Source organism: Ranitomeya imitator, chromosome 5, assembly GCF_032444005.1.
Source record: "Ranitomeya imitator isolate aRanImi1 chromosome 5, aRanImi1.pri, whole genome shotgun sequence".
NCBI classification, from domain to species: Eukaryota; Metazoa; Chordata; class Amphibia; order Anura; family Dendrobatidae; genus Ranitomeya; species Ranitomeya imitator.
In genome coordinates, this window is record NC_091286.1 from 81,666,035 (window position 1) to 81,688,941 (window position 22,907).

The following is a 22,907-nucleotide window of genomic DNA, read 5'->3' on the forward strand; positions in this document are numbered from 1 at the left end:
TTCCCTTTTAGCTAATCCCTTTAATAATTATTCAGTTAATGAAAAATTCAGTTTTAGCTTGGGGATGATCTTTAAAAAGGTTATCTAGGACTAGTTTTATTTTTTACTATGGACCTAAGAGCTAATAGGCATGTATTTGCTACCTACCTATCTGTGCCAATCTCTGCACAGAGTGATCACAGACCGCTCCTGCTGGCGATTCAGTGGCATACGCTGACGTCACATGGACCAAGCAGCAGATTCTGTTCTGGGTGGCTCTGTTGACGGGGCGTGACTGTCGGCGTTATGCTGATTCACAGCCCTCTCACTGCTGGCTAACTGCAGGGAGCCAGTTGTCAATCAGCATGACCTCAGCAGTGACACCCTTTTGACCCAGCTACCCAGAAGAGGAAGATCTGCTCTGTTGATGTGGAGCAGCTGAATCGCTGGAAAGAGCAGTTAGAAACTACCGGCCTATTACTTTTTAGGCCCATGATAAAAAAAACAAATCATAGTACTGGATAACCCCGTTAAGAACTGCAGCTTAGATCAGTACAGCTATAAATGATCTCCAGGCTGGATCTTACATGAGAAAAAGAAAACAGGAGGGGGTCCATTTGGTTACACTGCACCTATTTTACATAGTGCTGCTCAAAGAGAAGTGATCTTTTCAGCAAATGAGACAGTGAGGTAGGATTAAGGTAATGCATGACACCATAGATACAAAGTAATACTGAATGTAAGGCTTGCACAAAGCCCTCTGATTTATCCTGCAAGACCCATTAGTCTGTTATAGATATAATCTAGGAACAAATGTTAAAAATATCTATTTTATGTCAATACCAAAAGTGAAAAATCTTTAGCGAGGAAAACTGTTCTGTCTGTGCTCCCATGGCAATACATCCTGACCATATGCTGAGGCAGTTCGACTTCATGTATCTAGAAAAATGAAATATGTGTTCTGATTAGTTGCCATGAGAACAACTGACCCTATGATATTACTGTACTGGCAGCATTTTGGAACTTGAAATGTTGTCATCGGGACATAGGTAGAGACGTTTCCCCTTCAAAAAATCATACAAAAGTACAAGAAAATACTCATTATGTGTGGAGGAAAGGCCATTTAGATATCTATATGGGAAAGGATTCTGTCACGGAGTGACTGTCCAAGCGTGACACGACCCAACGGGTGGTCGGTCACAAAGCGGCGAGACTCACAAGGGAACACAACGGTGGGCCCTGTGATAGGGAATGGGGAAATGGACACCTCCTGCCCTCTCCTAAGGATGTGCCCTAATCTTCCTGACGTCCCTATACAGGTTCTCTCAACCTGTCGCCGAGCTGGATACCTTAGCCCTCACTCGCCCTGCACCTATCCCTGGGTAGGGAATTGGCGAGTGAGAACACTGGTCCCACCGCTGCAATAATAAACACAAAGGGAAAGTTTAGACAAACAAGGTAAGCAAACAACACTTAGCTTTCTCTGCTGCAATGCACAGTACAGCAGAGTAATGCACCAGGTATGAATATTCAGAAGAACCACTGCACTCAAAAAACTTCTTCCACCTGCTTGGTTGATCTCCAGAAGGACCTGTATAACCAACAGTCATCTGATGCACCAGGTGACCTTATAAAGGATGGTGGGAGTGGTCACCACCAACATCAGCTGACCCAGCAGCAAAACAATGCAATACCACCAGCGGCCACCGAAGGGAAAAAACTGCATTAACTCCCAATGACTAGAAAGGAAAAAAGGTTTTAATCAGAGGAAAACCAGATCTGCCACAGATCCAAACATGGATCGTGACAGATTCTTTACAGTAAGAGTAGTCAGGCTATGGAATGCCCGACCACAAGAGGTAGTAATGGCAGATACTATACCAGGTTTAAAAAGGGGCTAGATGCTTTTCTCACAAATGGCATTGTGGGTCATAATAATGTAATGATAAAGTCTAAAGTTGAATTTATAGAGAAATATTGAACTTGACAGACCCGTAAAGGGGTTTCCCTGTCTTAACCTAAAAGTCTGCAGTCTAGAGCCAGAAACACATGGGCTACTTGTACATTGAACAAGTCTGTAAGAACATGTTCACACACACCACCAAGCGACTGCAGACTTGTGCATCCTCACATCACACACCATGCGCTGTTAGGATTTTACGGTGCTGGAGCCAGGAATGGTCATGTGACCACAAGTACGTAATATATGAATTATCCTGGCCACATTCCGACTAGATTGTTTCCAGCCTTGCTCAATACACTTGCATTGAGCAAAGCCATGCCCATCTAGTCAGATTATGGGCTGGAGTATGCATATTGCATACTTGCTGTCACATGACATCTGGCGAATCCTCACATCCTATGATTCATAAGTTTGTACAGTTTATGACCGGACAACCCCTTTAAGTCCATCACTCTGCTTGGCTTAGGACCAAAACAAGTAAATTAAGAGTACTGCCAGATCCATCACATCGTTGGCCATTTTACTGGACAGAAAACTGCAGTATACGCTGTATTCTCAGTTGTTTTTCACAGGATTTGTGATGAAGGCTCTGAACCGGACTTGACCAAAGCCTCCAACACAGAGGTGAACAAAGCCTAAAATGTATTATTAGATCTTGATCTGTAAATATATAAAACACATGTTCTGTACAGTTCCCACATTTAAAGTATATCTATATCATTGCTATATTATCCTCAATTTTCCTGCTAGATCAGATGGTTTTTGGCATATACTACATGCTGCATGATGCTAAATGGTGCATGACTGGAGAAAGGCCAAACCCCATAAAGTCTACCTTACACAGCTCCAAAGCAATTACGCTACAGCTTGAGCGAGTAAAGTTATTCTTTCATCTGTGTTACAAGAAGACCTTGGTGAGTTGCACTAATTAGTTAAAATATATACTGCAACATATCCTTTTTATTTCCTCTTTATTTTATTTTTTGTTTTCTTCTCTTTCTCCTATACAGAAGAATATGGGCACAAAACTAAGTCTCAAAATGACTATTTGACGTCTATGGGAGAGTATTGTGGGCATGCTCTGTATCATGTGCAGGAGACACTGTGCAGAGATGGAGGCCAGGAGATAAACCGAGCTATGGCTATGACCTATTGTGGTGTGTACCTTGTGTCATCTGCCTCCAGATTTATAATGGAGATGTCATTGACACTGTACTCCTGCTCACTAATATTCATAGCACAAGCTTCAAAATAATACAAAATATGTTTTTTTTCCATCTGGATTCTCAGACTGAAAATCGGCGGGGTATATAAATGGTATCTTATCAACTCCCATACATATACTGCATTAATAATCCGCAGAGGAAACAAACCGGTGGTGAAGGTGTAAATTTTCACAGAAGCTTTTCTCCTATATAATGTAACTTTTAAAGAAATGTTTAACATTAAAAACCCTCTTTTAATGCTGAATTCCTTTATTGGATATATAATAATAGAACACACAAAAGTAGTAGAACGCAGTTTTTATTTTACAAATTCAACAGGAATGTCAAAACACCGATGACAAAGTCAAAGCCCATTGATCGTCCCAGGGCTCCATTGATCATACATCACCGGTAGAGGAGAGGAACTTTCTTCTGGATGTCTGAGAACTGCCGGAATTGCTCCGTTCTATGTCTGTAATTTTGGGATCGGTTTTGGCCGCTTCTCTGAATTCTGTTTTTGATAAGTGAGCTTCAGCAGTGAAACATCTGCTGGGAACCATGCAGGCAGATATTGGGTGAGGTCATGCTGCTTTCCACTGAGTTTCCTCTTTCTGTTTGTAGCTATTGAGCGCATGTGACCCTGTGGCATTTAGGAACAGCCCAGTTCCCTGAGGAACGGCTGAACCACTCTCTGTTTTTATCTCTCTCCACACAAAGCCTCCATGACGCTGAAAAAGGAAATAGAGTTGACATTAGCCAGAGGAACACTGGCAGAAGGAAAATGCAGCTGTGGACCGGGCTGAAATACCGGCCAAACATACACATGGTTATATGGCTTTCCTGGACATTAGAAGGTAGTGATGACAAAATGACCATTCTACGAAGCCCCCCAAATCCATCACAATACCTAGAAGCAATATCTGAATCTACCAATTTATAAGAGCCCTAGGGTCTGGTTCTAAAATTACCTCTGAGATAATGAGATACTTAAAGAGGTTGTCCACTACTTTATCACTGATGAGCTATCCTTAGGATGGGTCATCAAAGTCTGATCACTAACCACATTCAACGGTTCCAAACAGAAAACTAGAAATATACAATGAAGGCCATTGGTACATTTTTTCCGTTGTATGAAACCCTTTCTTACATAAGAAAATTATACCAGGAGACTGGTAAAGCAAAGTGCAGGCAAACTTTTTAGTGGGAGTTTTTAGAGATCTCACACCCCCTCAACATCTAAGTGTCCAGTGGGTAAATAATCAGGGCTCTTTTTTATTCCTGGTACTTCAACTAATTTCTTAGACAGCATTTATGGACTACAGTAGAAATATAGGAGGAAAAGGGTCACAGCACAGACCTGTACACTTTGTATGAAAACACAGACTCTATTGGTTTGGCCCCGTTCAGAAATAGTTGGAACAGACTCAGTTTCGACAATTCATCACACAAAACAATAGTAGGTTGAGGCAGGCCAAGAATAAAAAGCAACACGTCTAACCTTTACATACCCTGGTGCATCTCCAACAAGTGATGCTTATTCATACTTTATACATACACTAGCATCTGTCAGTAGGATCAACCTGCCTAAGCTGTCTTTTTGAGTATTGTCACAACTGTTTTCAGATTACCAGGGGTCAGGGGCTCCTTCGCTGTCCCTAACGCTAGGGGCGCCCTAGTTATCCCTGCTCCCTGGATTACCTCTGATGATGAAGATGCCAGGGCTACGTACCTTGCTGTGCATCTGAATCAGCTCTGTATCTGTACCCCTCAACACCCAGGGAAGTGGGGAGTAATAGTGCATGAATATACATAAACCAGACAAACAAGGAAGGATGTACAGGGATAAAGGAAAATGCCAATAATACAATTATGCACTTGGGGAGAAAAGGAATGTAAACCAAACAGCAGAGGAAAAGGATTTGCAAACAGCCAAAAAACTTCAAGCTACAGTCACAGAACAATACTCCAAACGCCTCTACCAACAACCAACTCCTCACCAATCAGTACAAGACTTAACACTGGCAATCCAGATTGCCAGAGGCGAGAATATGTAGGAGAGGTCAGTGGCCAATACTAAACAGTTGAGATCATCCAAGCAGGGAGGCTTCATAGACTCTAACCTGAACAGTTTAACTCCTGCACTGCTAACAGATACCTGCACCATTTAATATGAAGGAGACATAATTCTAATCAGTGCAGGAGTACGTGAAATCAGACGCTGGGGTCTTCTGGACCCTCTGTGTTGCGGTAAATCTATGACAGGTATATAGGTCATAGGAAGCTGAATGAAATTAAATACCTTGAAATGATACCTTGATATCTGTAATCCAATGTCATATTAAAAAGAAATCCACATTTTTCTTATGTAAATGAGCGGTTCAGAACCACGAGTCATAAATCTGAGATTCTGCCTCCAGAGTTTTTTTTTTTTTCAAATGAAAGGGGGCATTACTACAATGAAACATGCAGGGTGTCAGTCATTACATGTCTCACACTGGTAACACCCTCTTTCATATAAAATATGCTCTGGAGGCAGATTCCCAGGGAGATCTATACCATAGATCTTAACAGCTCATTTACTTTTTAAGAAAAACACAGATTTCTCTGGAATTAGACATCAAATCACAGATATCATTATTCAGCTTCCTACGACCTGCATGTCCATGTAGATCTCTTAGGAGGGTTGATCCTACTCACAGATTCCCTTTAATATTTCACCTTCCACCCCTGAACAGTCGCTCTATCCATGACTGCCCCAAGATCTTGGCTATTAAAGGGGCAGTGTTTATTTAAATATAGATCATATGGCTGTTTTTATTACTTTAGGAACATTCCTGTGTTAGAAACAGGAAAGACACCAAAAATATCTCAGCAACTCCTTAATCACCTCTTTTAATTTGCTCTGATTTTGTCTATATTACAGTTAAAGTTAAGCTCCTGTCTGTCTCAGGAGCTCGGTCCTGTCCCTCGCTTCCTTCTTTCTTGTGTATGGCTGTAAGACTACTGGCTGCAGCAGGAGCCTCCCCCTATCACCATTTCTACAGTAGATCACTAAGACTTGTCTACTTGTCTAGAGAAGTTTCAATCAGAACTGACCAGCAGACGATTAACCCCCGATTTCCTACAAGTCTGACTATTTCAGGATCATGCAAACAACGCCCAGACCAACACCAAGGTCAACGGTATCTCTTGACAAATGTATACATTCATGTCTAGGTTTAGTGTTGCTCTAAGTATCCCCCCAAATTCTCTAATAATTGTACAGCTTCTTTTTGTGCTGTTTTGGATCTCATGTTGAAAATCAACTTAGCAAACCAACACGGAGTTAATACCGAAACACAATCAGGCGTTCGTTGTAAAACAGTCAGACCCATTACTTTTTACGTTCACTCATTTGCTATGAACAAACATAGCTTCATGCAGAGGCTCGTTCTGGTAAAATCAACATGAGACCAATGCATGGTCTTGTAAATCCTACGTTTCCACCTTCCTCCCACTGTGTAGGAAGGGGCTTTCACTTCAGGTCCTGGAGGCTTTACTCAACGTATATACTATAAACTGCAACATTAATAACGAAAGGAACGCATAATATGATTTACTATAATGGACCGAGGAGCTTAGGGTTCCTGCATAAATCTAGAAGAATCTTCTTACCTTCCCCCGAATTGGTTCATTGGGTGTTAATCTTGAATCGTATTGATGCAAAAAGGAAATCTCTTCCAGTAATAGTTTTGGCAGCCGATTTGACCCCCTGGGAGATGCTAGAGGAACTATAAAACCGTGCATGTGTTAATGACATAGAAATGCACGTTTCCAGAGACATTTAGGATTCATTCTATATCATTTGCTAGTAAATGAAGAAGCAAAATATTATTCCAAAGTATGACATCTACACCTTAAAATGTTCTTATTAGTACAGTATTAGAGGTGATGTAGAGGAAGTTGTGGCACTGCGGTCTTGGATGCGTGGCTCCTACATCACTGCGCCTGGGAGGGTCCCAGCTACCAGAGACACCTTCTACCGGCACCCGAATGGCGCCCACTTATCAGCCTCTGAGGGTAAACTGGTGATATTCTGTCATCAACTGGTCGTAGTGTATTTGTCACAAACCCAGAGGCAACTTGGTAATGAGCCAAATAACATGTAAGGGTGGCCCACACTACGGGGCGGACCTTGGTTCATCGGGCACCACTGCTGTTTATAGTATGGCACATCCGGGACACCGTCAATTTGTGTTTTCTGCTCTTATAACAGGACAAAAAACAATCATGTTTGCTACATATGTCAATCCAGCTTAAAGGGGCTGTCCAGTTCAGATCAATAAGTCTGCAGTCACTCTGTGTGACTACAGACTTGTGCATCTCCCCAGCGCCCGCACTGTGCACCGCGGGGATTTGCTAGTTTCTGAGCTGAGACCGGAGGGTATATATGAGTTATACATACTCCCGGCCAGTGGGCATAGCCTCGCTTCCATGCATTTGTATGTAGTAAGGCCACACCCACTGGATGGCTATGCCCACTGGGCGGACTCTGGCCACGAGTATGCATAACTTATACATACCCTCCGGTCCCGGGTCAGAAACCGGTGATACCCGCAGTGCACAGTGCGTGTGCGCTGTGAGGATTCTGCAGTGCCGGCACAGGGAGCGAAGGTCACCTGACCACAAGTATGTGACTTGAACAGGAAAGTGACATGACGACTAGATGGGCGCGGCAAAGGTATTGAGTGAGGCTGGACAGTCTAGTCGGAATTTGGCCAGGAGTATGCATAGCCCATACTAGCGGTCACTTAACCGTCCACTCCCGATGCATTGACATAGAGTAACTGCAGACTTGTACCCTAAGTCCTGACAACCCCTTTAAATGCTCAAGATTAATTAGCAACTGCACCTGCTTAAAGAAGCTGACATTCTTATACAGCTCTGGCAAAAATTAAGAGACCACTGCAAAATGTTCAGTTTGTCTGATTTTTCTCTTTATAGATATATTTTTGAGTAAAATGTAAATTGTTCTTTTATTCTTTAAACTTCTGACATGTCTCCGAATTTCCAAGCAATACATTTTGTATTTTTTTTTGTGACAAAGAAAAATGGTAAAAATTAAAAAAAACAGTGCTTTCAGACCTCAAATAATGCAAAGAAAACAAGTTCATAATCATTTAGAAACAATAATACTAATGTTTTAACTCAGGAAGAGTTCAGATATTAATATTTTGTGGAATAACCATGATTTTTAATCACAGCTTTCATGCATCTTGGCATGCTTTCCACACGTCTTTCACACTGCTTCTGGTACAAAAATGTAAGCAGTTCTTCTTTGTTTGATGGCTTGTGACTATCCATCATCCTCTTGATTACATTCCAGAGGTTTTCAACGGGGTTCAGGTCTGGATATTGGGCTGCCCGTGACAGGGTTTTCATGAGGTAGTCTCTTAATTTTTGGCAGAGCTGTATATTGGATGGTGAACTATAAGGACTCATTCAGACGTCCGTGCAAATCAGTCCAAACAAGGACCACGACACATGGATCGGCCATAGGTTTCCCACCCCCAGAGATATCTGAAGCTGTCATGCTCTGGTCGGGAGACCTGCGGCCGATCCATGTATTGTGGACGTGCTCGGACCAATTTATATTGACATCTGAATGAGGCCTACGGACCACAGACTGCACTAATCAAATGTATTTATTAATTTAGCTGTTTTCAGATAGTTTTTGCATTCAGTCGGTGGACAGTCACGTGGATATTCTTATCTCAGGGTCACAATGTTTCATACTTAAAAAGCAACCATTATTTTAAATGTTGTCTTTTTTTCAGAGGTGGTCAGACTACAAGACGAAGAGCACAATTCTATAGAGCTTGTAATCACTGCTCTGATCCCATGAAGCTGGCTGAATCCGGCCTGCTTCAGAGGCGCCACAAATCTGCTATACTGCAGAGGCGGTATCGGAGAGCGCCCACTTCAGGCCAGCCGCCACAAGATGGCGCTGGTCCAAACTGTCAGTCATGAGCGCAGCGCCCACTGGGAGGCAGGGGATGGGTGGACTCCTGAAGATTGTCCTAGATCTCATTAACAGTATAGAGGGCAGCTCTGCAGCACACACTTCTGCTCAAACACTTGAAACAAAACACAGATTAGAAGAGGAATATTATTTTTAATTACAAAAAACTCACCAAAAACTCATGGTGGGAACATAGCCTTAAGGTACCTTCACACTAAACGACGCTGCAGCGATCCAGACAACGATCCGGATCGCTGCAGCGTCGCTGTTTGGTCGCTGGAGAGCTGTCACACAGACCGCTCTCCAGCGACCAACGATGCCGATAACCAGGGTAAACATCGGGTTTACCCTGGATACCATCCTAAAAGTAAAAAAAACAAACGCTTCATACTTACCTACCGCTGTCTGTCCTCGGCGCTCTGCTTCTCTGCTCTGGCTGTGAGCACAGCGGCCGGAAAGCAGAGCAGTGACGTCACCGCTCTGCTTTCCGGCTGCTGTGCTCACAGTGAGTGCAGGAAAAAGCACAGCGCCGAGGGACAGACAGCGGTAGGTAAGTATGAAGTGTTTGTTTTTTTAACTTTTAGGATGGTATCCAGGGTAAACATCGGGTTACTAAGCGCGGTCCTGCGCTTAGTAACCCGATGTTTACCCTGGTTACCAGCGAAGACATCGCTGGATCGGTGTCACACACGCCGATTCAGCGATGTCAGCGGGATGTCCAGCGACCAAAGAAAGTTCTGGCCCTCTAGCCACGACCGGCGACATCACAGCAGGGGCCTGATCGCTGCTGCCTGTCAAACTAAACGATATCACTAGCCAGGACGCTGCAACGTCACGGATCGCTAGCGATATCGTTTAGTGTGAAGGTACCTTTACGTTAGTGAGTTTTTTATGTGGAAGATTCTCTACAACTATTAAGTAAATTAGATTACTTGTGTTTTTTTAATTGCTTTTTTTAGTACACTTATTACATGCGTTTTTCTAAAATGCCCTTTTTAAGCTGCATTTTTGTCTCTTCTTGGTTTGTCATGGTTTAAAAAAGCTGCTTTATTTTTTATACTTACATGTATTTGGCTTTCACAAATCTTTATGTGCGGATTACATGCATTTTTAGTGCGTTTCCGCACTCATGCGCTTTTTAACCTCCGGATTTTATGTGTTCAATGCAAGTCTATACAGAAAACCTACACGTAAAACTCAGCAAACCCTCAAATGGACCTGAGATTTCTATACATCCCACTTTGCTGGAACTGTAAGGCTGCCGTCACACTAGCAGTATTTGGTCAGTATTTTACCTCAGTATTTGTAAGCCAAAACCAGGAGTGGAACAATTAGAGGAAAAGTATAATAGAAACATATGCACCACTTCTGTATTTATCACCCACTCCTGGTTTTGTACTGAGGTAAAATACTGAGGTAAAATACTGACCAAATACTGCTCGTGTGACCCCAGCCTAAGGCCTCATTCAGACATCAGTATTTTCCATCAGACTGATTATTCTGATCTGACCTTGATCAGAGTGTGGTCTCGGTGTCATAAGTGTTTCTCGTGGAGAATGAAAAAAAGTTTCTCCACCTTTTCCTTTCTGACAGTCCGTTCAAATTTATTTTCTTCATAAACCATTAGACTTGCATTGCCAATCTTGATCTGACCCTTGGATTAAAATCGGACATGTCTTTGCTATTTTCCACGGACATAAATTGGACATAAACACAGCTCCATTGAATATCATGTACAAGTGCAATCTGTAAAAATCGTGGATAGAACTTCCACAGGAAAATCGCACGTGTGAATGAGCCTTAAGACAGTGTGCTTTTCATGCAGCGAAAATGCGCAAAATCAAAAAAACATCAAAAATATGACTCCAAAGCACCAGCATCCGGTTCTGCCTGGCCCACACCGATGGCAGAGTCAACCTTCTTACTGGAAGCCAGGACCACTGCAAATTATCTGTCTGAGACCCCGCTGTCCGCAGCCTATTAAACACATGCACACTAGTGTAAGGTGAAACAGCAAACTCATGGTTAGGAAAGATGGAATAAAGTCACGCGTCACGCACAATTAGGGTAGTAACAAGGGTTCTTTTACAGCATATTCACACATACATCGAAAAGAAACACTCGCAGATAGATAACCATATACTTTGCAGCATAGCCTGTAATATACCACAGCAAAGTACAACATAAGATCGTTTAATACACATAACAGGCAAATACAGTAGAAAATAAGTCACATTTCTCAATGTAATTATAAAAGTATGTTATTTTGCCCAATAAAAAGACACCCACGTATCAGATGTCAAATGAGATTAGGTTTAGAAAGCAGATTTTTATCCCTTCTGTTTAGTTTGTGCTGCATGAAGTCCTTTAAAGCTGCCGGGAACCACATCAATTGGTAAATTAGAGGCGAGATTTCCTTTAATGCACTTAAAAGGTTAATATAAAAAGAGAATTTCTACCTGACAGCCGCTCACATCCAAAGACTGAAAACTCAGCATGGAAGGTGCAGTTGTAGGGACACAGATGTATAATCACCTGGTGTGTATAGAATATATACAGTATACGTCGGAGGGTGAGAATAACCTTTTTTTTTTAATTACCGTATTATTATTTTTAACATTAGATCGTTTTACTATTGATGCTGCATATGCAGCATCAATAGTAAAAAGTTGGTCACACAGGCTATATAGCAGCGTTAACGGAGTGCGGGCATTAACCCTGTGTGAGCGCTAAGCGCTGACTGCAGGGCAGTAAAGTAGCGGCCATTTTGCTGCCAGACAATGGCCGTCGCTGATTGGTCGTGGCAATGGTCGTGGGCGTTTTGCCACAACCAATGAGCGACTTGGATTTCCATGACAGAGGCCGCGACCAATGAATATCCGTGACAGACAGATAGACAGACAGACGGAAGTGACCCTTAGACAATTATATAGTAGATATATATATATGAAAGAAACAGGGGGAGATGGGGCTTCCTCTATTCTAACTGAAAGGTGCGTCACTTACATGTTACATTGGTGGGAAGGGTTTGTTCCTTTTTTTTTACTTTTTTATTTTAATATCTGACTGGTTTTTTGTGTTTCTAGCCAAAGACAAAATGACTAACGATCAGATCCAAACCATTATAATATAATTTATCATTGATACAATGGATGGCTCATACATAAAAACATAATCAATCTACGAAACAAACCTTGTTAGGTGCAAACTGCAATAAGCGAGGGAAACGTATGATTGATCTGTCTGGGAGCCAAAGCCTCCAGTAATGCCGGTCACTACAAAGCCTACAGGGGTCCATTCCAGCTTTCCGTAGACCCCTGACATTTATTCATACAAAACATTTTGGTGCACTCGTAAGACATTAAGAAGCATTTTTTTTCCTTTAAGGGCTCGTTCACACAACAGTATTTACAGTCAGAGTGTGGTCTTTGGAAAAACAGATCACAGTTGGATAAATGTTATTCAATGTATATGAGCGATTAATAATCACAGCCTGCACTAGTTCCACTGTAAATTGGATTGTGTATGGGTGTGCAACAAAGTCAGATGCCGTGTGGAGCCGCAGTATAGGATCCGATTTTTACGGATACATTAGAATTTTGTAACATAGGAAACTGTAAATAGTCCCGTAAATGGTTAATAGCTGCTGTAAAAAAAACGATTGTATACGTATGACAAGTGAGAAAACAGTCCCACTTTTCTGGATGTAACTCTGAATGATCTTTTATATGCTCGTGTGAACCTGTCCTTACCATAGTCTGGGTGTGTTTTTTCTGCATTAACACCTTCAAGAGCATTTTCCCATAAAATACATTTTTGGTTCTAAACAAGTTTTAACCTACGGGTTTTATTTGAAACTTTAAGCTATTTGGTTTCTGCAGCCTCTACGCTTCACTGTACATGGCAGACTGCAGAATGAGTTACCATTGAATCTGTCAGTGAGCTGGTTCTGATAGCAGGGTTTGTACTGTAACGCTTATCTTTCTTCTCCTGTTCTCAAAGATGATTTCTGACCACATCAAAGCTCAGTTCATCTTTCATGAGGTTATAAATGAGCTTAGAAGAGTCCAGGAGAAGAGAGACAAGTGTTACAAACTCTGTAGTCAGAACAAGTTCACTGACAGATCCACTTATAACTCATTCTGCAGTCTGTGATGTACAGTGAAGCAGGGAAGCTTTGGAAGCTAAACAGTCTGAAATAGGTTTTAAGGTCCTCCCTCCTTATGTACTCGTGTGCCTTGTCATCTGCTCATGTTTAATGTATTTGTCTATATTTGCCCCGTATTCACATGTAAAGCGCCATGGAATAAATGGCGCTATAAAAATATATAATAATAATAATAATAAAACCCAATTGTAAAAATCATATTTAGTAAAAAAAAAAGTCTTCAATGTAGTTTGTCTCTTTTATAAGGTGTTTTTCACAAAAGATTTTTGTAGCATATTAATAGAAATAGAACCCCCACAGTTACATGAATGGGGTGCCGACCTTCTTGCAGACGTTAACGCGGTAGCATGTGGGGCATCGCTCTATTGCAGTCTATGACACATTGTAGCTGCACTTTGCCATAAAACAAAAGTGACATGGTTTAAAAAAAAAACGTGCAGCAAGCTCTAGAAATATTCTAAACGATATACTAAAAATGGAGGTTTATGAATGAAGGGCAATTAGAATACATCTTGTGATCAGTGCGGAATGACGCATCAGAGACTACAATCTGTCTAAGGATAACCATAGAGGAAATATTTAAAGGGGTTGTCCAGCACTTTTATATTGATGGCCTATCCTTAAGATAGCTCATCAATATCAGATCAGTGGAGGTGCGACACCAAGCACTGATCAAGGAGATGTGAACAGGTGTGGAACAGAACTAACTAATGAACGTTAGGTCTAAGACATATTATAAAGATTCTTCCCATGCTGTAGATATACGTGGCTTACCTATTCCACGCATTGGGCATTTGTGAGGATTGCAGCCATGTCGAGTCTGAGGACTAGAAGAAGTCAAGTGGCTGAAGTCACTTCTCTGCGTAGTCATCAGATCGTAAGGAGGTTTGTGAAGATTTACATTTTCTTCATGACTTGGCCACCATTCCATCTTTAATAAATAGAGTAGGTAAATGTAGAAAATGTGGCTCATATTTTATAACTAATACCATGCTAGAATGTCAGTATACTCTTTTTGCAAATAAATTCGGCAACCAAATATAAAAAAAAAGTTACAGCTCTCAGAACATGACGATGCAAAAACAAATTCATTTTTGGTAAATATTGTCTTTAGTGTGTATGAATTGCAAGGCATAAAAAAAGATATACCGTAAATCACTATAATTGCTATAATTGTACCGACCCGACTAATATGTTGGTCTAATAATTTTTACTGCATGGTGAACGGCATAAAGAATAAAAAAAATCTTGAATTGCTGGGTTTTGTTCATTCTGTGTTTGAAAAATCTGATTAAAAAGTGATAAAAAAAATATTACATGCCCCAAACTGGTACCCAAAAAAATCTGCAACTCCTCCTTCAAAATAATAAGCCCCCCAAAAAAATTACAGCTCTCAAAATATTGTGACAAAAAAACCTACTTTTTATTAAAAAAAAAAATTGTTTACTGATAGCGGCAAAGCCTAGAAAAAAATCCCTGATATAAATCTGGTATTGCTGTAATCGCCCTGACCCAAAGAATAAATCCACCTCATTACTTATACTGCACGGTGAATAGCGCAAACATAAAAATAAGAACTATTATTATACTGCTGATTATTTGTTCATTCTTCCTCCCAAAAATCATAACAAGGCTCGGCTCACATTTATTCTGCACTTACATCAGGGTTTCCGTGTAAATTCCCCAAAACCGCGATTCAGACAAAAACCCCCAACAGAACCATTTACTTCTGATGCTGATGGAGTCAATTTGGACTGGACTCTGTGACGGCGGGGTCCCATCATTTTAGGCATCTTTTTAGTGCATAAACGTAGGCAACCACAGATCTGTGCACGGCTAAAAAGATGGGTACCACCAGAGCAGATGGCAAACGGAGTTGAAAAATGTTATGTACCCCAAAATGGCACCAATAAAAACCTTAAATATCCCGCATAAAACCAGCCCCCACTTAGGTCCATAATCTGTCACTGGAAATATCGGGGTTCCACGTTACTGCTACAACAAAGACTTTGAAAAAGAAATATGGCTCCCACCCGCTCAAATAAAATTTAGTGAATTCTACATTCCCAAATCCAAATGTCCCCTCTCCTTCTGAGCCCCAATGTGCCTAAACCACAGTAAGAGGCCACATGTTTGGCATTATTGTAGTGGGGACAGAGCACTTATCAATTTACAGGGTGCCTCTCGCCAGAAGCACAAGCTGGGCACAATGAATGGGGGCACTACAATATATGGGGGCACAAAATATGGGCACTAATATGGCATAGTTGCAATTCTCCAGAAGAAAAGCCCGGAGTGGATGTTACAAAATGAAGCCGTACTGCAGTGTAGGTGAATTCATCAAGAGGTGCAATTTCTACAATGGGGTCACTTTTGTGGTTTTTCTGCTGTTCTTGCACTTTCGGTGGTGTGGTGAAGCACTAGAAGGGTTAACAAAACTGCTTGGATGTGGTTTTGAGGACTGTTGTATATAGAATGGTGCCACTTTGGAGTATTTTCTTTTCACATAGGCCTCCCAAAGTTACTTCAAATGTGATGTGTTCCCTAAAAAATGATTTTGTAAATTTTGTTGGAAAAATGAGAAATCGTTGGTCAACTTTTAACCCTTGAAATTTCCTAACAAAAAAAATATGTTTCAAAAATTGTGCTAATGTAAAGTAGACATGTGGGAAATTATGTTTAGTAACTATTTTGTGTGATCTAACTCTCTGGTTTAAAGGCATAAGAATTAAAAGTTTGAAAACTGCATACCGGTAATTTTCAAGATTTTCTCCAAATTTCCAATATTTTCACATATAAACACAAGTCATATTGAACAAATTTGACCACAATTATGAAGTACAATATGTCACGAAAAAACAGTCTCAGAATCACCGGGATCCGTTGAAGCGTTCCAGAGCTATAACCTCATAAAGGGACACTGGTCAGATTTTAAAAAATTTGGCCTGGTCATTAAGGTCGTAATTGGCTCGGTCACTAAGGGGTTAAATTTGATGAAAGTGTTTTGTGTTCGTGTTATGTTATTTATATATAAAATAGTAATTTTATCCTTATGGTCGGTTTGTGTTAGGTTTCCTGGAAGTTTAACCTCAAGGCCGTCCTGGGGATTGGGGAGGGCTGCCCAATAGGGGAACCAGTGGAAAGCTGTAGGGATATATTTAGTACTCACTGTGTAAGACACAGTTAAATGTTTGGGAATAGTCCACAAAATGGGAGAGGTTGTAACAGACAAAAAGGTGAAGCACTCCCTGAATGAGGTGGTGGACGTGTCGAACAGGGTTGGTTCAAGGTCAGTTTAAGTACAAGCTGCAACGGGCCCCAACAGTCCCAAACTTCCAAACAGCAGGAGGGTCCACCGGGGGTTTAGAGTAGATCTCTGGATGGTCTGGGGAGTATGGCCCGGAAGAGGCATTGGAGTCCATGTCTCATTCTCTCCTAAGAGGAAGAGCAAAAGGAAATAGTGGTGGGCCTCTGGAAATCTGGGAGTCCCTAGTGCCAACAGAAGCTGTTGAGGTGGGGACCGTTGGGGCAGACTGGAGTCAGGACCTGGAAATGTACTGTTTTATGGGAACATAAGCCGGAGAGGGCTGTGCCCCATACTTTATGCCACAGCCGAATGTATCTGAACTGTATAGTAAAACTGAACCTGTTGAACCGGACCCGAGGTCTCCTGGTGTGTGTGTTACTAATCCCGGTCCCAAGGACAGAGATGTAGCAGAGGCTTCTGGCCTACAAGAGCAGAGTGTATGCAACAGCACAACACACCTGGGAAAAATATCCATGTACAAGAGGGGTGTCAGCGTGAAGAGAAGTCAGAACCAACCCACAGCTCCGGGACTGAGCCCCCCTTCATGACTGCCAGAAATAGCCTTGTGCTGTCCTTGGTATTTCTGGATGTCCCATAGACAATTAATGGAGCAGTGGTCGTGCAGGTGTACCTCTGCTCCATTCAGACAGGGCACTGCAGAACCCAGATCTCAGCATCACTCGGGGTCCCAGTGGTCAGATCTCCAAATATCAGTAAGTTATCCCTTATCCTATGGATAGTGAATACCTTTACATTGTTTGAATACTCCTTTAAGCATGAAACAATTCTCACTGAAATCTATATCGGCCCTTTCAAATTAACAGACGCTCTCCATAGTCTCTCTCAACGTTGGTTACTAGGTGAGGGTCCTAAATTAGGGGGAACCCTTCAATTACTGCAAAGTTTCACCAAATGAATACCTTTTTGTTAAACCAGATAATCACTTTAAACAGACATTTTAATAGACAAAGGGTGACCGAGCACAAAGCAACGCTCACTGCAGCTCTTATATTTGAAAATTGCCTTATAACCCTAAAAAAATATTCAAACTCTGACATTGGAAATCAAGGCCAGTCTTCACCATCACTGACTGGACAGATTTTTTCTCATATGCAAAAAAAACAACTAACTAATGGAAATATCTCAAGTATCTCCAATTGGTCAGTGAAAAATGAACAGCACACAGATGGCATCAGAGTGCGGTCCGATTTTTTTTCACGGACCTATACACTTGCATTCCAAGTTTCATCATTGACTTGGATCAAAGTCGGACATTTCTTTGTGCATTTGTGTGTACGACTCTGTATGCAAATCTACATGGACATCTGAACAGCCCCTATAATAGGAGCACGTTCTATCCATACAAACATGGAAAGAACTGGCCTGCGGAAAACTGAGGTCTGAATGAGCCCGTAAAGAAAGGAAGAGCGAGACATTTGTACACAGTACTTGTGCCCCTACTGAAGCCCCTTAGATTTCTCAAACCCTACTATACTTTCTTTCATTACTTCATAGAGTATTAATCCTCTAAATTTCCCCCACACATACAGTACGATTCCCCCACAAATTTGCCCCCACTCCCTCAATGCCCCCAACACAGTAAAATGCCCCTCTAGCACAGTATAACCCCACAGTTTCCCACACACATCATTAGGCCCCAAAGTATGAAGTCCCCACACCCACATTATGATGTAGCCACAGTGACCCCCAACACAATATGATTCCCTCCAGTCACCCCTACACAGTATGATGACACCACAACCCCCACACAGTATAATGCCCCCAACAGGTCCCCGCATCAGTTTGATGGCCCCCACACAGCTCTCCCCCACAAACTAAGATACTCCCAAGCCCTCCCCCACACAATAAGATGCACCCCACAAACAATGTGATGGTCTTCACATTCTCCCATACTGTATGATGTACTGTGGATCTTGCAAGTTGAAACCTGGGCCCTGGCACCTGCTCTGGGTTCGGATGCCAGACCTGTCTGATATATAGCCAATATTTCTTTATGAAAGTCAAGGGCAAATGATCGCACATCACTACATTTTCCAGAATTACATTTTAGTAAGAGATGTGCTGGTGCACACAATGAAGAAATCCCTATTGGAAGACAGACCTTCACTGTCCTCCGATATGGACAACGGTAACGCTAATTGTATTGGTATACTGGTAACGGAAGCACAATCAGCAATCAAATAAAATGGCCAATGTTCTGTGTGATACATCTGGAATATTTCCAATGTAAGCTTTGATAAAAACATTAAAAGCCATATGAAATGTGATTATCTGCCTTGGTTTCTTTTGTGCTATCAGGAAAAAGGCCAAAATCATTATTTATGTTTACTTTGTTAAACGAACTAAATGTGAGAATGTAACAACCAAGAAAATATTGACATAACACAACAGAAAACTGCTGAAATTCTCAACTTAAAATATAATGGGACTGATTTACTATTGCGTGTTGTCTCGTCTTTGGCGCGGTAAATTGTCACATTTTAATCCAATTTATTTTGTGTTATTTTGTGTTATAGGGCTCACACTCACATGCAAATAAAATCGCCCTGATGTTGTTTCTAAAAAGTAGGACGAGTATCAAGCAAGTACCGTACAATACAATTTTTATCAAGTAGCATCCGTGTGATGGCCATATGATACCGGTACGCAGTCCGTATGCAACGCGTTTTTAACATCAGCTTTTACATACAGTTATTCTCTATAATTTAAAGTTAGTTTTTTAAGTAATGAAGCAATCTTTAATATAGATTGAATAAATAAATAAATAAATACGATGTCCTGTAGATATGTAATGTCACAAGCCCCCTACATATAATAAACTAGCACCCTTTATTGCCTTTCATGTAGCACTAAAGGGTGTTTATCCTTTTTAAACCTATTAAATAAATAATTTATTTGAAAAAATGGCGTGGGATTCCCCTTATTTTTTAATAACCAGCTGAGGGAAAGCAGACAGCTGCAACTGCAAGCTGGTGTTATTATTCTGGGAAGGGGCCACTATCCATTGATCTTCCCAGCTTATTAATAACAACTCACAGCTGTCTGTGTAGCCTTTACTGGTTATTAAAAAGTGGGGACCCCACCAAAAAATGAAGTCGAGTTCCCCTTATTTTTAATAATCAGCAAAGGCTAAACTGACAGCTGCGGACTGATATTAATAGGCTCCCTCCCAGACTAATAACACCAGCCCTCAGCCGCCCCAAGAAGTGGCGCATCCACTAGATGGCACTTAGCCTCACCTCTTCCCACTTGCCCTGGTGTATTGGCAAGCGGAACACAGTGAGAGTACCGTGAGAAATCTCCAGCTGCAGTGATGAGCAGTGACGTAATTAAAGTTACCGCAGGTCACAGGCAGTGGTTCTTACGGTAAGCTCTGTGTGAACTGCTTTAACCTTACTGTTGTCACTGCTTGCAGTGTGAGAAAATTCTTATGCTGCAAGCCGTGACATCAGTAAGGTAACCACAGTTCACAGGCTGGCTCACACAGAGCTTACCATGAGAACCGCTGCCTGTCACCTGCGGTAACCTTAATTACGCCACCACTCATCACTGCAGCTGGAGATTTCTCATGCTACTCTCACTGATGTCACCGCTCAACACACCTTCTGGATGTAGCAGCATTGGGGATCGCTGTGGGATTATTATGGAATTACAGTGGACAGGTATATAACTTTGATTGGCTAAAAGAGGGTATGTGTTATGATCTGGTGGTTTAGGAACAACATGAGACAAGCTCTGAAGGAGGTGGTATCTGTACTGACCGCAAACCCTGAACCTAGCAGCGCAACTAAAAATAGCCGTGGGAGGTACTGTTATGAAGGCAATCCAGTAACACAGTGTGCAGTAATCAGAGCACATACAGTGATCTGACAATAACCCAAAAACAATAGAACGAGCTCTGAGACGTGGAATCTCTGTAGACCGCAATACCTGAACCTATCCTAAACACAACTAAAGGCAGCTGTGGATTGCGCCTGACACTACCTATGCAACTCGGCACAGCCTGAGGAACTGACTAGCCTGAAGAGAGAAATACAAGCCTGACTTGCCTCAGAGAAATACCCCAAAGGAAAAGGCAGCCCCCCACATATAATGACTGTTAGCAAGATGAAAAGACAAAACGTAGGGATGAAATAGATTCAGCAAAGTGAGGCCCGATATTCTAGATAGAGCGAGGATAGCAAAGAGAACTTTGCAGTCTACAAAAAACCCTAAAGCAAAAAACCACGCAAAGGGGGCAAAAAGACCCACCGTGCCGAACTAACGGCACGGCGGTACACCCTTTGCGTCTCAGAGCTTCCAGCAAAAACGAATAGACAAGCTGGACAGAAAAAACAGCAACAAAAGCAAAGAAGCACTTATCTAAGCAGAGCAGCAGGCTACAGGAAAGATCCAGAAGCTCAGATCCAACACTGGAACATTGACAAGGAGCAAGGAAGACAGAATCAGGTGGAGTTAAATAACAAGGCAGCCAACGAGCTCACCAGAACACCTGAGGGAGGAAGCCCAGAAGCTGCAGTACCACTTGTGACCACAGGAGTGAATTCAGCCACAGAATTCACAACAGTACCCCCCCCCCCCCTTGAGGAGGGGTCACCGAACCCTCACCAGAGCCCCCAGGCCGACCAGGATGAGCCACATGAAAGGCACGAACAAGATCTGGAGCATGGACATCAGAGGCAAAAACCCAGGAATTATCTTCCTGAGCATAACCCTTCCATTTAACCAGATACTGGAGTTTCCGTCTAGAGACACGAGAATCCAAAATCTTCTCCACAATATACTCCAATTCCCCCTCCACCAAAACAGGGGCAGGAGGCTCAACAGATGGAACCATAGGTGCCACGTATCTCCGCAACAACGACCTATGGAATACATTATGTATGGAAAAGGAGTCCGGGAGGGTCAGACGAAAGGACACAGGATTGAGAATCTCAGAAATCCTATACGGACCAATAAAACGAGGTTTAAATTTAGGAGAGGAAACCTTCATAGGAATATGACGAGAAGATAACCAAACCAGATCCCCAACACGAAGTCGGGGACCCACACGGCGTCTGCGATTAGCGAAAAGTTGAGCCTTCTCCTGGGACAAGGTCAAATTGTCCACTACCTGAGTCCAGATCTGCTGCAACCTGTCCACTGTTGTGAATTCTGTGGCTGAATTCACTCCTGTGGTCACAAGTGGTACTGCAGCTTCTGAGCTTCCTCCCTCAGGTGTTCTGGTGAGCTCGTTAACTGCTTCATTACTTAACTCCGCCTGATGCTGCTATCCTTGCTCCTTGTCAATGTTTCAGTGTTGGATCTGAGCTTCTCCTGATTGTTCCTGTGACCTGCTGCTCTGTATAGCTAAGTGCTTTTTGCTTTTTTGTTGCTTTTTTTTCTGTCCAGCTTGTCTTTTGTTTTGCTGGAAGCTCTGAGACGCAAAGGGTGTACCGCCGTGCCGTTAATTCGGCACGGTGGGTTTTTTTTGCCCCCTTTGCGTGGTTTTGCTTTAGGGTTTTTTGTAGACTGCAAAGTTCGCTTTACTGTCCTCGCTCTGTCCTAGAATATCGGGCCCCACTTTGCTGAATCTATTTCATCCCTACGTTTTGTCTTTTGATAGTAACATAGTAACATAGTTAGTAAGGCCGAAAAAAGACATTTGTCCATCCAGTTCAGCCTATATTCCATCATAATAAATACCCAGATCTACGTCCTTCTACAGAACCTAATAATTGATAGTAACATAGTTAGTAAGGCCGAAAAAAGACATTTGTCCATCCAGGACATTTTCATCTTACTCACAGTCATTATATGTGGGGGGCTGCCTTTTCCTTTGGGGAATTTCTCTGGGGCAAGTCAGGCCTATTTTTCTATCTTCAGGCTAGCTAGTTTCTTAGGCTGTGCCGAGTTGCCTAGGTAGTTGTAGGCGCAATCCACAGCCGCTTTTAGTTGTGTTTAGGATAGGATCAGGTGTGCAGTCTACAGAGTTTCCACGTCTCAGAGCTCGTTCTTGTATTTTTGGGTATTTGTCAGATCACTGTGTGCGCTCTGATCGCTAAGCACACTGTGTTTCTGGATTGCCTTCATAACACCTGTCATTAGCAAACATAACAGTACAAGGAGCCAACTAATGATTCTCAATAGAGGGAAAGAAAAAGTTCTGACATCATTTTTTTTTTTTTTCAGCTCTGTGTTCACTTTTTTTTTTCCCCCTAGACATTTGGGTGATTCTGGACACAGGTGTGGACATGGATATTCAGGGTCTGTGCTCTTCAATG

At 42.1% G+C, this 22,907-nt stretch overlaps 1 protein-coding gene across 1 annotated transcript in view; it reads right to left on the reverse strand.

Annotated features, from left to right (window-relative positions):
* Positions 1-3,450: 3,450 nt before the first annotated feature.
* Positions 3,451-22,907, reverse strand: part of CIMIP6 (ciliary microtubule inner protein 6) — a 34,871-nt gene continuing 15,414 nt past the window's right edge. The window contains 5 exon segments of the mRNA XM_069767904.1: positions 3,451-3,689; positions 3,691-3,767; positions 3,770-3,875; positions 6,802-6,917; positions 14,091-14,247. Coding sequence (XP_069624005.1) covers positions 3,546-3,689; positions 3,691-3,767; positions 3,770-3,875; positions 6,802-6,917; positions 14,091-14,247 — 600 coding nt within the window. The 3' untranslated portion in view covers positions 3,451-3,545.